The following is a 14,922-nucleotide window of genomic DNA, read 5'->3' as shown; positions in this document are numbered from 1 at the left end:
ATTTGGAATAATGAAACCTTTCTTTGATTTTTTTTTTTAAGTTTATTCTTGTATGGGAACTGTTCGCTTTCATTACAAATTAGTGGACAAATATCTGAACTACCTACAAAGTTAAAAGGATATTTTCCAGTTGATAGTTTTATTCTAGAGAAGACTATCAAGTTACTTAAGAATATTGGACATTTATGTCATAAAATTCAGTAGGTAATATGAGGAAAATTATGGTAGTAATAAAATTCTTGTTATTGTTTCACGTAGGAAGTGCAGCCTTTTTTTTTCTTTTTTTTTTTTTTTTTTTAGTACAGCCTTTTTTATCTTTTTAAATATCTACAGCTATGATGTACTTTCTTCCTCAGTATGGCAAGAAGACTTTTAAGGCTGACACGTGAAACTCCAATGCCTTATAATACTGGTTTTTTTAGAAAAATGTTAGTGAATGTTCTTAGTCTGGATTCCAGCATCAGGTACTTGAAATAAAGTACATGTTTTGAGGAGAGAAAATAAGACATAATGAAATGTGTTAGCCCCGGTTAGGATGAGTTACACATGGAATTGAAAAGTTGGGAAAAGAATGAGAAATACTCTTTTTCCTTTTCTCCCTTCCCCCATTCCCTCACTGTCCTTGCAAGAGGATTGAACTGGTGATTATAAAATTATAGAGAGTAAATACAGCATACAGTCATGAATGCAATCAATTATTGGACCAACCTTCACGAAGAACTGTATTACAGAATGTAGAAGCGTGCATCTCTGAATCCTCTTAGCAGTTCTCAGACTTAAACTAGAAAACAGCTCCTGTAGTGTGTATATGTACCACCTGGCGTAAGAGAACCATTGTTTGTAAGTAGTCTTTTAATATAGTAGAGCCTCCAGTTTTTAATTTTAAAGCTTAATTATTAGGAAGGGAATTCACTCTGAGATTTTTTTTCTTCATTGTATTGCTTGGACAGCACAGTCCTCATGTCTTGTCTCCCTTCTAAGTAAAAAGGGACTTTGTGAGGATTGGTAGTGTTAGAACGTCAAGAAATTCTGAGGCTATAAATCAGGAATGAACTAGGAGATGAGAAAAAGGTATGTGTAGTTCAACTATTGAGAAAGATAAGTTTGATTTTTTCCACTTTACGCAAAAGATAAAGCTAGTATGTAAACATTTTTTTTTCAGATTAAAATTTTTTAAAAAATTCTTTATTGGAGTATAATTGCTTTAAGTATGTAAACATTTAATGGATATTTATGTCCTGACTTTCTCTGCAGAACTGATTATTTCCATAGATGATATTACTGGAACAGAATTAAGAGTCAAAGGAAATCTACCATTTTAAGGCTTTTAATGGGTATTGCCAGATTACCCAGCAGAACGTTCATGGAAGTCCTGGTTGTAATAACAGAATATTAGAAACAATCATTTGGGTGATGATTAACCATTGCCATTTGGATAATAGTTAAAGCATGGTATATCTTTATGATGGGATGCAGTGCATTTCCAAAGAATAAAGTAAGGCAATGTATATTGACATTGAGAGACATCAACACGTTGTTAGGTAAGAAACACTATTTACAGAAAAATATATATAGTACAATTGCATTGTTTTTATTTGTAATAACAAAAGCAAAAAACAAAAGTATTCTCTGGAAGTCTACATATGAAACTGTTAAAAGTAGTTTTCTTTAAGAGTAGGAATGAGAGGTTGGGAGGAGAGGTATCAATTTTTTTCCTTCATGTACTGATGTTTACATTTTCAAGGAATGCATTAATTTTGTAGTAAATGTTTTTAAAAGATACTGAGTATAATTATAATAGTAACTAACACAGCACTTGTTACGTACTCGGAACTTTTCGTTGTGTTTTATTCCTGTCGTCCTCCCAACAACCCTATGAGGTAGATGTGGTGTTTGTTTCCTTTTTTCCACTATGTGCAGGCAACCATTCGGTGTGTGTTTTTTTTTTAATTGAGGTGTAAGTGACATATAACATTATATTAGTTTCAGGTGTACAAAATAATGATTTTATTTATTTATTCATTCATTTTGAAATGACCACCACAGTAAGTCTAGTTAACATTCATCACCACACAGTTACGAAAAATTTTTTTTCTTATGATGAGAACTTTTAAGATCTACTCTCTTTTCTTTCAAATACACAATACAGTTATTAACTATAGTCACCATGTTGTACATTACATCCCCAGGACTTATTTCTCTCCTGACTGGAAGTTTGTACCTTTTGATCACCTTCAGGTAGACTCAGTTATTATCCCTATTTTACAGATGAGAAAACTGGAACAGAGGGGTTACTGGAACCCAGAGAGGTTAAGTGACCTGTCTAGGCTGTGACAGTTTGATGTGATAGAAGGGGAGTCTGGGACAACTGGACGTGATAGAAGGTAGAAGGAGAGTCTGGCTTCAGTCTGTGCTCTGAGCCACTATGCTAGTACATGCCCGATAGGTATTGTCTGCCTTGAGTAGAGATGCCTGCAGTTACGTTACAGGGTGTTAAGGCAATTACAGGTCCTTTTCACTAAGCTTTTCTGGGTGAGTCTCCTCAAGTTCCTACATTATGATTACTTACATATATTTAATGTAGAAGGTAGAATTTAGATATGGGTTTGGAAGTCCTTCAAAAAAGCAAAGTTTTGAAAACCTGATATTGTTAACAGCCGTTTTTCTCTCTCATCAGCTGCTTCAAGTGAACGTTAGTTGTATTTTAGAGAAGACTGGCTTCCACGGAGACCCATCTAGAACTCCTGGTTCCTTAGTTCTGCTTCTGCCAGAGCACCTCCAGCCTTTTATTTTTTTCACATTGGGCTTCTGTACAAGAACTGGTCCCACTGGTGTAGAATAAATTAGACAGTCCTAGAAAGAGTGGGAGTAGGAAAAAACCAGTTTGTTCATCACATACCTCTCTCTCTGTCGCTCTTTTCAGTTAAAGTATTTTGTAGAGCTCTAAATTTAGGGATGCTCGTGGTATATTTCTTATGCATTCCAGAGGCACTCCACAAGTATTTAGGTAGATGACCTTCAGTGTTAGATCTTACTAGCTTTGCTAGTTGAATTTCTTCCTCCATTTTGAGTACTGCCTAGTCTGTGTCCATTTTTGTGTGTGGACAGAATGAGACCATGGAGATGTCATGGAGTTGTGTTGTTTGGCAGTGCAGTCCCAGAGAATCGGGGGTGATGATGGGACTCTGACAGCCACCGGGGCCGCCTTGGAGGGGAAGGAGGGAAAGGGTGACTTCACTTCCATGGAGCAAACGCTGTTCTGAGTACATTACAAATATCAGCTCTTTTAACTAGTGTATTGATGAGCATCTCCTGTTTACTAGGCACTTTACCTGTGTTGCTCTATTTAATCCTCACAGCAACCCTGGGGGGAAGGTACTGTGTAATCATCTCTGTTTTACAAATGAGGAAACTGAAGCTCGGACAGTCATAGTAAGTGGGAGAGTCAGATTTCCAACCAGGGCTACCTTTGAGCTTTTCTTGTCGACGGGTGATGTTGAGTTCACTTCTGGGTCTGGATTAGCGGTCATCTCATTTAGAGTGCATTTTAGGCTTTGAGCCTGTTATTCTGATTTACGGATGGAAGACTGTTCTGCCACAGAGCTCTCTCTAACACTTCTGCTTGGAGTTTAGAGAAATGGCTCCACCAACCTGCTTGGTTATGTTTTCTAAAACAAAATTTGTTGTAAGGAATGGAAATTAGAAAAAAAAAATACGCCACTCTCTTTTTGTTATGAAGTTGGTTTATTGGCTCCTGTTGTCAATACTTATTAGAATTAAAGGACCTTCATGTAGTCAGCAAACTCATGGAGCCAATATTTTCAAGACCAGTCCAAATTACCAGGGCCCCATCCTTTCCTGTGGCTCCACCCTCTTTGACTGTTCGCCTGAGGCAACGTCAGTGTTGCCCGTAGCAGATGCCTGGTTTTCTGCCCCAAACCAACAAGGCTTCATGAAAACCCTAGAAAGTGGGAACTTGTGGGAGAGAAGAGAGAAAAGACAAGCTTGCAAGGTATGTTTAGTGCATAGAGAAAGGAGAAGTAGAAAGAGTGAGGCATAAAGGAAGGGAAGAAGCTAATGTGTGGGAGAGGGATAAAGCTTTTTTTAAGGGTTTTTAAGCATTCTCGCCTGATTTAGTTAAGAGCCAGCTGCATTCATTTTATGCTCCAGACTTGCACACATATTGAAATGTTGATGATTGGATTTAAGTTCCCTCTCCAGGAACATCTCAATGGTTTGTGCTAATTAAGGCACAGTTGTTAACATACTTAGATGACCTTTATGAAGTTTCTAAATACAGGTGGAGAGGATACAATTAAACAGCTGAGGTAGATGGAGAGGATACAACTAAATAGCTGAGGTAGACTGTGGAAAAAATATATATGTAATTAAAATATTAAACGTAAGTACCCTGTCTGGTAATAAAGTAGCTGTTTATTTTTTGAAAAGCAACCTAAAATTTTTCAGTAAAGTATTTATCGTATGCAAATTAAGTTTTAACCAGAGAGAAAACTGGCTGAAAGACACATCTTCTGAGATACTCATTTTAGAGGTCCAGCTTCTTCTAAATCAGTTGATTGCACGAGCTCCTTCAGGAACAGAACTATATAGATTTTCAGACTTTTATTGCTCCTTGTTTATTTTCTTCAGAACACTTTGGCATTTGGTTTGAGGCGAGCCAGAATTCTTATCTGAATTCACCATATTCACATGCTGTGTGCACACGAGGGACTCCTGTTCTGCTGTGGTTAACTGCAGTTATCTGACTTGTCCAACAGGTTCCTGGGTGGAGCTCCCCATGAATAGCAGCAATGGCAGTGATAATGGCAATGGGAAAAATGGGGGGCTAGAGCACGTACCCTCCTCGTCCTCCATCCACAATGGAGACATGGAGAAGATTCTTCTGGACGCACAGCATGAATCCGGACAGAGCAGTTCAAGAGGCAGTTCTCACTGCGACAGGTAAGTGAGATCCACGTTTTGGTGGAATTCTGGAAACGGATGGGTTGCGAGGTTACTTCCCACTAGAAAAAATAAATTGCTTACATCTTCATTTGACAAAATTTACAACTCCCGATTTCTTGCAGCATGTGTATTTAAATCAAATAGCCAGTTGACAAGGACATGAGTGCCGACTTTTTCCTCAGATTAAATCAGTTTCCTTAGTCAGATTGTGTCGTTTTCAGATGTTTACTAGTTTAAAAGTCAGCGGTATAGATGTTTACTTACAGAATTAATCTTTCTCCCATTTTCCTTTGTCCTTTCACAGCTCTTTTTCTGCCTCAAATACAGTTACCTCTGTAATCTCTGTCCTCCCTTCTAGATTGTGAGGCTGTAAAAGGCAGGGATCCTGTTTCATCTCCTCTGTACCCTTGACAGTCATGATGCTGGTATATAGTAGACATTCAGGAAATGTTTGAGTCGCAGGAACTACAAGTTGATTCAGCTTGTTGTATAGCCGTATTTGCACAGTGGAAGCACCAACCAAGATCTGTAAAGATAGTTAATTTTGAAGGCGGCCATTGCGTTTCCTTAGAGCTCAGAGGAAGTTTTGTTTCAGACCTCATTTTTCTATATTTGGCTTGGGGAGACATTCTTCAATTAAGGACTGCATATGGTGAAAGAGTTAAGAATACAGACACATATGAGGAGAGTGAAACTGAGTTGTTAGTTTATTTTTCAGTACAAGCTTCTCTTTTTTCCAGAGGGACTAGGTATTAAATGACATAGTGGTATATTGAACATTCTTAGACCAGTGACAGCCATAGTATTAGCATTCTGGGGTACTGGATGATCATCTGGCTAATTAAGAGTTCACTGTTATTGGCCATGTAGAAAATGCAGATACACAGGAAATAGATTAAGGGGACATCTAAAAATGTAAACAGTGATTATCTCTAGGGGATGGAATGATGGCCATTTGTCTTCTTCCAAATTTTTATACTTGGTAAAAATAGTGTGTGTGGTACATATTATTTCTTATCAGAAAAAGTAGAAAAGGAGGATCAAGAGTTAAATCATGTTCGAAGTGCCTGCATGACTTACGATCCACTGATGTTACCAAGGCCGCAGAGGACTGGTCTGACGGCTCTCTGGCACGCCCACCTCCCTGTCACATCACTCACGTGTCCCTGTGCTTCTGAAGAGCTGGGATGGCTCTTGTCATGAGCAGAAGCAGAGCAGATGCTCTTCTCTGAGCAGCTTGCCACCAATTCTGGGAGCTGCGACATTAGTCTGTTTTTGAGAATCACGTTTATATTATGTTACATTTATGTTGTGAGACTCACGGATGGGTTTCTGAAGTTTTCTGCTGCTTATGGGCTTGTTGATAAGCCTTTTATTATCTGTTCAAGTACTGGTGAGTCCCTTAACCTGCTGTTCACTTGGTGCTGTCATTGAGCGGAGATAAGATCACCTGCCCGCCCTTCTGGTCATCTTATGTCATGTGTGGTTGCAGTTATACTTGTGATCGAACACGAATTCATCTTCCCGTGATCGTGTTTCAGTTAGGTTTCTGAACATGTGAATCAATATATGGCAGATGCACTTGGACACTTTCCTGTTCTCTGCTTACACATCTTCAGGCTCTGGGTTGCTGGTCACGTCTCAGGGGAGGCCTAGAACTCTAGCTCAGTAATGCTCTCCTGGGATATCTAACACTTGAACATTTAAGAATGTCTTCACAGTTCATGTCATCTGAATTGCCAACATCTCTAGATTTGAGGTTGTTAAGCAGTGCTTCTTGTAGGCGGAAATGTTTTAGGATTGTTGGCTATTCGTCCCCAAGCTAATATATGTATATTTTCATACATATTTAAAAATTGAAAAATTATTCCGTCGGTATATTTTTGTCACTGTGGTGGTTGTTAGAAGAGACCCCCTATGTGTTTTGCTATGTGCTCCAGCCTATTGTAGGAGTTTCCAACCTACACACTATATTCCCCCAGGGAGCTTTTAAAAATACCAGTGCACAGACCCCGTCCCTAGAGAATCTCGTTCTGTTGTCGAGACATGAGAAAATTTTAAAAGCTCCCCAGCTGATCCTAACATGAGCCAGGATAATAATGCATCCCAAATGGATCAGTCTACCAGTGAAATGTTGAGTATTTGTCTGAGTGGGCTTGGTGCCAGTGGTAAGAAGAGTGTAAAGTAGAGCTGTGCTTCTCTTGGATTTTTGACTTGGTCATTCTGCTGCCTTGACCTGGTCATGGCTCTGTAAGGCTGGTCCTTAACTTGATCTCTAGCTGTGAATCCAACAGTGTTATGAGCATAATAACAGTACACTGAGGACAACAAGAGTCCCTCGTTCTACTTGGTTCCTGTGCTATAGCCTGAGATTTCTCGTTCAAGACAAAAATTTTCTAAATACAGTAATATGGTGGTTTGGTATGGAACCAGTTTTTCACTTTTCCTTCCCCCATTTAAGAATCTCCTACGTCAGTTATAATAGTCAAAGACTGGTGATCTTACTTACTTTCCAGTCAATCTCACCAGCATTTCTATATATTACCATTGTACACATGCTTTTGACAGCGTTGATAGTTAGTATCTATTCCTTTGAGCAAGTTAAGCCTGGAGCATCCTTCATGCCCACTTGAGTTTACATTTGGAGACGTGGGGTGTGTAATGAAAGATCTGGTGGCTCGCTGTGGTTACACAAGGAATCATTGATAAAGCTAAGAATAGCACTTAGCACACTGTATTCATCTCTTGTATCAAGTACAGCTTGTGACCATGTATCTTTGTCTAAAAATTTATCTGTAAATGTTTATAGTTCTGGGAATATATCTTGTACTTGTTAAAGGTTATCACTTGCTGTAAGTTTATATAATTCACTCTGAAATATCTCAAAGTCAGTATTTCAAAAATAAGTAAAATAGTGGTTCTCAAACTGTTTGGTCTCAGTACTCCTTTACACTCGTAATAACTATTGGGGACCCCAAAGATCTTTTGTTTTTGTGGGTTATATATTTTGATATTTACTATATGAGAAATTAAAACTGAGAACATTAAAAAAATATGTATTCATTCAACAATAAGCCTATTACATGTTAACATAAGTAACTTTTTTAAACAAAAATTACCTGTTTTCCATAACCAAAAAAATTAGTAAGAATAGTGGCATTGTCTTACATTTATGCAAATCTCTTTAATATCTGGCTTAATAGAAAACAGCTGGATTCTCACCTGCTTTTACATCTTTCTGTTGTGCTATTACACATAATTTAGCCTTTGGAAATTTTCACTCTACACGCATGGCAAAATGAGAATGAAAAAGGCAAATAAATCCTGATAGTATTATGAAAACAATTTTAACCTCAAAGACCCTTCGAAAGAGTTGTTAAGAGCTGCTTTCACACTTTGAGAATAGCTGGTGAATTGTTTAACAATGAAAGAACTTTGAGAAAAAGAACCCCAAACTAGAGTTTCTGAATTTGAAGATCATTTTACATTTATTGGAAAAAGAGTAAAAATAAGAAAATGTGACAGTCTTGTATCTTTAGGTAGTATTTCCGTTGCAGATTTTTCATTGCAAAGGAATTTATCACCACTGAAAAATTCTAGAACATTTGGGAGTAAGGGTGCTCAATTTCATTTTTTCTTACATGGGGTTATGGTATACTTTCTGATTTGCTGCTTTTTCAAAGCCATACCACTATAACTTTTAATTTTCTAATTTCCAGTAGAGGCTAATTTATTTGACAAAATGAGAATTAAAACTAATGGCTATAAATGTGTCTTTCTCTTCTAGCCCTTCCCCACAAGAAGATGGGCAGATCATGTTTGATGTGGAAATGCACACCAGCAGGGACCATAGCTCTCAGGTGTGTGTGTATGTTTATTTTTCTGATTTGCATTAGATAATTAGGAAAAATGCAAATCTCTAAGTCTGTTTTGCTGAAATACAGTAAAGAATATGAAGACTTTAAAAAATAGTTTGAACAATGGAATATTCCTCAGCCATAAAAAAGAACGAAATAATGTCATTTGTAGCAACGTAGATGGACCTAGACATTGTCATACTGAGTGAGGTAAGTCAGAGAAAGACAAATATCATATGATATTGTTTATTTGTGGAATCTAAAAAAATGGTATAAATGAACTTATTTACAAAACAGAAATAGAGTCACAGATGTAGAAAACAAACTTATGGCTACCAGGGGGCAAAGAGAGGGAGGGATAAATTGGGAGATTGGGATTGACATATACACACGACTATATATAAAATAGATAACTAATAAGGACCTACTGTAGAGCACAGGGAACTCTACTCAGTACTCTACAATGACCTATATGGGAAAAGAATCTAAAAAAGAGTGGATACATGTTTATGTATAACTGATTCATTTTGCTGTACACCTGAAACTAACACAACATTCACAACATTTTAAATCAACTATACTCCAATAAAAATTTTAGAAAAATACTTTGAAGCCATTTTAAGTTATTCAGTTTCTGATGTTGGAATTTTTGCTGCTGTGGTCGTCGTCATGCTCCTTTACAACTAAGAATTTGGGGTCCTAAAAGAATTGGGAAATTGTTGTCTATAATATGTCATTCCAATATTCCAGGCTAGTTTCTTGAGTTTATAAATAGAAAACTGAGGCACATGTCTTATTTAAGGTCACAGAATAAATGAAACGGAAGGTTGTTGTAGAACCAGGTGTGAAAACTTTTTTGCGTCTGAAATCAAATCAAGCTAGAGACAAAATTCACCTAAATTATGCAGGATTCCTTAAGGTAAAGAAGTTAAATATAATTTCGCTAGGAGTTGACATTGTTGGAAATATAGATGGATATAGTATTGAAAGCTTACAAAGGTTTTTATTGTAAAACTTGGGATAAATAAATAATTGTCGTTAATGATTTAGAATGTTCATAGCCAGCCCTTGACTTTATTGATGTGTCAGATCACCTGCAAGTGTCAGAGTGCAAAATTTTTTTTTTTAAATAAATTTATTTTATTTATTTATTTTTGGCTGTGTTAGGTCTTTGTTGCTGCGCCCGGGCTTTCTCTAGTTGTGGCGAGCAGGGGCTACTCTTCGTTGCGGTGCGCAGGCTTCTCACTGCGGTGGCTTCTCTTGTTGTGGATCACGGGCTCTAGGCGTGCGGGCTTCAGTAGTTGTGGCATGTGGGCTCAGTAGTTGTGGCTCGCGGCCTCTAGAGCGCAGGCTCAGTAGTTGTGGTGCACGGGCTTAGTTGCTCTGCGGCATGTGGGATCTTCCCGGACCAGGGCTCGAACCCGTGTCCTCTGCATTGGCAGGCAGATTCTTAACCACTGAGCCAACAGGAAAGCCCAAGAGTGCAAATTCTTGAGAACAGGAGGCATTGTTTTTTTCTCCCATGTTAAGGTACTTGAAGAATATATGTTGAGTGAATGTTTGAATGAATGCTGACAGAAACTTTGTTTTGTGGAGTTCTCACTGTGCAGTGTCCTGGCTCCCTTTGCACTGGAAATACTTTGCATGTTACGTTGGTTCCACCCAGTATTATTTCTGTTTAGGAAGCTGCACACTTTCTCCCTGTGTTGACTGTGCTTTATTTGTGCTGTTTTCTGAAACCTAGAAACTCTATGGGACGGAATACTAATTTATTTTACGATGAACTTTATACTGTAGAGAAACTTGTAGTAGCAAGGCTGTCACGTAGGAAGTTGGCTGACTGGAATTGTGGAATTGCTCACTTATGCCTGTCAGTTTTGTCATGTGCAGTAAGCTATAGCTAATAAAGAGGAGAATATAATATAAAGTTTCCATGGGTATAAAGTGTACTAAGGAATCCCAGGATGGAGAAATGAAATTAATTCTTTGCTGCAGTCTTTCGTGAGGAAGATGTCTGCATTGTATTGCCTTTTGTACAGACAAGTTGAAAATCCGGAGTAGCATTTCCCAAAATGTGTTTTGAGGAACATTTGCTGAATGGGAAAGTCCATAAAATAGTTCCGAAGTCAAATAAGCAGGAAAGACTGCAGCCTCTGGGCTCGCTCACCCTCCCACTCCAGTAGTCACAGTGCCTAGCAGCATATTAAAGGCTCTTGACAATTCCCGACATAAAGAAATCTGTTGATTTAAACCAAGTACAGTCATTCCTCGGTATCCTAAGGCGATTGGTTCCAAGACCCGCCCCCCGCAATACCACAATCCGAGGCTGCTCAAGTCCATTATATAAACTGGAGTAGTGCAGTCAGCCCTCCATATTCACGATGTGTGACCCACAGATGCTGAGGGCCAGCTGTGCTTCCCAAGCCTGTTTGACCTTAGACCTCCCTACCCCTCCACACATACCTTTCTCCCCTAATAATCTACCTAATAACTAATAACCACAGAGGAGAGCTGTCCTGGCTCATGGGATGGCACGTGTACAATTAGGCTCACCTGAGAATTGAATTTTAAGTGGAATTGTAGAGCAGACTGTATCCATCCTAGAATTCCCAAGGAATTTGTGAAATTCGGGAGAGAAAATGGAAGATTTTGCCCTCTGTGTCAGATCACGATAGGATTGCTAGTGTGATCCCTATTCAGAAATAAGTACCTAAGAGAGCACTGGCTATCATCAAGCCTTGGGTAAATGATACTAACAGTCAGATCAGTTTATTTATTTTTGGCTGCATGGGTCTTCATTGCTGCGAGCGGGCTTTCTCTAGTTGCGGCGAGCAGGGGCTACTCCTCGTTGTGGTGCACGGGCTTCTCATGCGGTGGCTTCTCTTGTTGCGGAGCACGGGCTCTAGGCACGCGGGCTTCAGTAGTTGTGGCATGCGGGCTTCAGTAGTTGCGGTACACAGGCTTCAGTAGTTGTGGCTCGCGGGCTCTAGAACGCAGGCTCAGTAGCTGTGGCGCACGGGCTTAGTTGCTCCGCGTCATGTGGGATCTTCCCGGGCCAGGGCTCGAACCCGTGTCCCCTGCATTGGCAGGAAGATTCTTAACCACTGCACCACCAGGGAAGTCCGGATCAGTCAATTTAAACCAGGTTACGTTTTTGAAAAAGCAATCTAACTTCTATAAGAAAAACATTATATCCTTTAGAGTAAGACTTTTAGTAAGAGAGAAATCAATAGGAATAATATACTTGAACTTTCAAAAAGCCTTTTACATTGCTTGTTTTTAATTGAAGAAATGATCATTTAAAAATTAATTACTTTAGGGTTTGGGAAGGTGGATTTTTTTTTTCATGAATTAGAAAGAAGCTTAGGGTTAGGAAACAGTTAAAAACAGTTAATAAAGGACTTAATGGTACTTGCTCTTATTGAATTTTTTAGATTGTTTACATGAGGAATATATGACATTTTTAGCTTTTTTAGGAGGAGGAAGGAAAGGAGCTAATATTTACTAGATATATTCCAGGTGCTAATTTTTTTTTTTTTAATTTTTTCCCACTTTAATGTTCTCAATCCAGTGAAAGAGGTGACATAATGCCCATGAATGAATTGGAAAAAATGAAGCTTTGTCTTAATTAAGTTACTTATCTAAGATCAAAAGCAAGTAAGTGATAGAGTCAGGACTGAAACCAGGGCTGTCTGGGCCTGTGGCCCCTGTTCTACTAAAATAAGTCGATGAATGGGATTGATTTCAGAAGAGCTCACAAGGTCGTGAGAATGAACTAAAACATGTCTGGTGAGTCATGGTACAAGGAAGCCTAAGGTGTAATGCATTTAGGAAAAAGTTGTTCAAACTGGACTTTTAGGATGATGGTCCTCAAGAGTCAGTTTTGTAGCAGAAAATAGACGGTAGATTGTCTCTCAGAGGCGTTTTTCAGTGTGTTTCTGGGACCAAATAGGCCAGCACAGGGTCGGGTGTCATTGAAAGATGATACAAACTGAAAATGTCTTCCTTTTCCCTCCTGTAAAACTGTGGTTTATCTGTTCTGTGCTATGTAGTTTAATATCCACATTTAGAGACCTAAGAGAGCTTGAGGTGGGCCAGAGAAGGAAAATGTAAGTGATTAGAAGGTAAGGGACTGCCCATGATAATAGGCTGAAATGATCAGAACCTTCTATCTGAATAGATGTAGGTGTGGAGCGAGGGTTATTGATTTGGATAAAGGCATGAATATTACTTCATTAGACTAAGTGCATTTTTACCATATTCTGAAATTCCAAGAATCAGAAGGCAATTTAAAGCCTAAAGCTGGCAAATTTAAGATTAATAAAAGGAAGCACAGGGCAGTAGTGAATGAGGAGAGCTTACAGTCCTTATTCTTAAGGTAAACATTCTAAACTGATCTGGGAAGTTGTTTTTTTTTTTTTTTTCTTTTAATAATAGCGCAAAGATCATCATCTTTAAAAATTAGAATAAAATCTTATTATATTTTCATTCTTTTGGAAAGTGTGAAATACTAGCTTGTTCACACATTTAAACCTAAATCTGTGAGCTGTTTTAGAAGCGATATTTAAGACCAATGTTGGAAACTGAACAGAAGTGACCTGCAGTGTGTTGAATGAGGTATTGTGTGGCACAAGCTGATCTATAAGGAAATTGTAACAATTTATCATTTTTGACTTAGGGTGTTTTCAGATTACTCCAGAGAGCCAACTCATGATTCTGAGTAATCTCAATACGCAGTGGAACAAGCTTAATCCTAAAGGCTACATTGTCATTCAGTGGTATTTGTCAAGTCCAGCAGAACTAAGTAAGAATGATAGTACCTGAGTAGCAAAAATCCACAGGGATTTTACTTTCTGTTTGATAGCAAAAGGGACCATCTATATCTGGAGATTCTCTGAAGCTACCTTCCTGGAGCAGCTGTTTCATAGAGAATTTTCATAACTACCTACAAAAAAGAATGAAAGTTTCAATTCTATCCAAACAAAATAACAAATCAAAATCTTAGCTTTGAGACCCTTTGGTTTGAGGTCATAGCATTATATTCCTTAAAACTGAATAAATAATGCTGTGTCATTTTTTAGGAATTTCTCATCCCTGTGGGGTCTGTGGAAAGAGAAGCTATTGGAAATTTTGATTGTTCTTAGCCTGAAACTTTAAGTTATTATCATTAGCAAGGAAAAGGACTTTTTAAATTTATTTGTTGTAAGAGATGTCCAGTTCTTACTCTGTATTAAATAAATTACTCTTAAAACTTTTGGCTTAAGTAGTTTTGAATAAACCTTGGAAAATGTTTGGATAGCAATTTGTCTAAAAATCTCCCTTCTAGGGAGTAAAACCTAATGCCTAAGAGTGGGGGCTATAGAGACCATTTGCCTGGGTTTGAATACTGGCCCTGCTACTTACCGCTTATAGAAACTTGGGCACTTAATTTATGTCTCGGATTCCTCATCTGTGGAATGGAATAGTAATAGTTCCTTTTTTTACAGGATTGTTGTAAGGTAAAGGTTAATGCATGTAAAGTGCTTAGACTAATGCTTGTCTCTTGATAAATGCTTAATAAATACTAGTTTTTTTAAGTTATTATAAATTGTTTACTTCCTCAGCCCAACTCCCAGTTATTTATTTTCTCATTACTTTATATTTGTTAGCATATACTTTTTGATGTTCCCCTTTGTTTTTAATTATGAAAAATTTTGAATGCATACAAAAGTAAAGAGGATATTACAATGGCCCTTCATACACGTATCACCCAGATTCAACGATTATCAATGTTTTCCACACTTTAGTTACACTATATCCCCAAATATACTTTTTTCAGATTCATATTCTTTTTTTTTAATTGAGGAATAATTCAAATCTCAGGTTCATATTCTATGTTTAGACATAACAGTGAAACTCACTCAGGTTTTTTTTAAGATATTAAATACTCTGATCTTAGATCATTCTGTCAGCCTTTTTGGAAAAATGACATCTTTCTTACATAAAAATTATTGATGCACAAGCTTACGATTTTTGTATATTTTCTGTCTAGATTTGTCTTCTGTAGTAGGAAGGATCAGTCTTCCTTTTCTCCTTTTTTAAAATGTGAATTCTCCTTTAC

At 37.8% G+C, this 14,922-nt stretch overlaps 1 protein-coding gene and 1 long non-coding RNA gene across 5 annotated transcripts in view; one reads left to right on the top strand and one right to left on the bottom strand.

Moving 5' to 3' along the window:
* The window catches only part of LOC309633707, a 200,834-nt gene that overhangs the window by 51,154 nt on the left and 134,758 nt on the right, over positions 1-14,922 (bottom strand). The window lies entirely within an intron of this gene.
* Positions 1-14,922, top strand: part of BNIP3L (BCL2 interacting protein 3 like) — a 28,738-nt gene that overhangs the window by 2,713 nt on the left and 11,103 nt on the right. For all 4 annotated transcript variants that reach the window (XR_014247665.1, XM_082402914.1, XM_082402913.1 and 1 more), the window contains exons 2-3: positions 4,779-4,962; positions 8,753-8,825. Coding sequence is in view for 3 of the 4 variants with exons in the window: in XM_082402914.1 (XP_082259040.1) it covers positions 4,779-4,962; positions 8,753-8,825 (257 nt within the window). In the remaining variant the exon portion in view is untranslated. The remainder of the gene's footprint in view (positions 1-4,778; positions 4,963-8,752; positions 8,826-14,922) is intronic.

Source organism: Balaenoptera borealis (genome assembly GCF_965194805.1).
Source record: "Balaenoptera borealis genome assembly, chromosome: 8".
In the NCBI taxonomy this organism is placed as follows: Eukaryota; Metazoa; Chordata; class Mammalia; order Artiodactyla; family Balaenopteridae; genus Balaenoptera; species Balaenoptera borealis.
The sequence above is the reverse complement of the archived record's forward strand: the minus strand, read 5'-3'. Positions and strand labels throughout refer to the sequence as shown.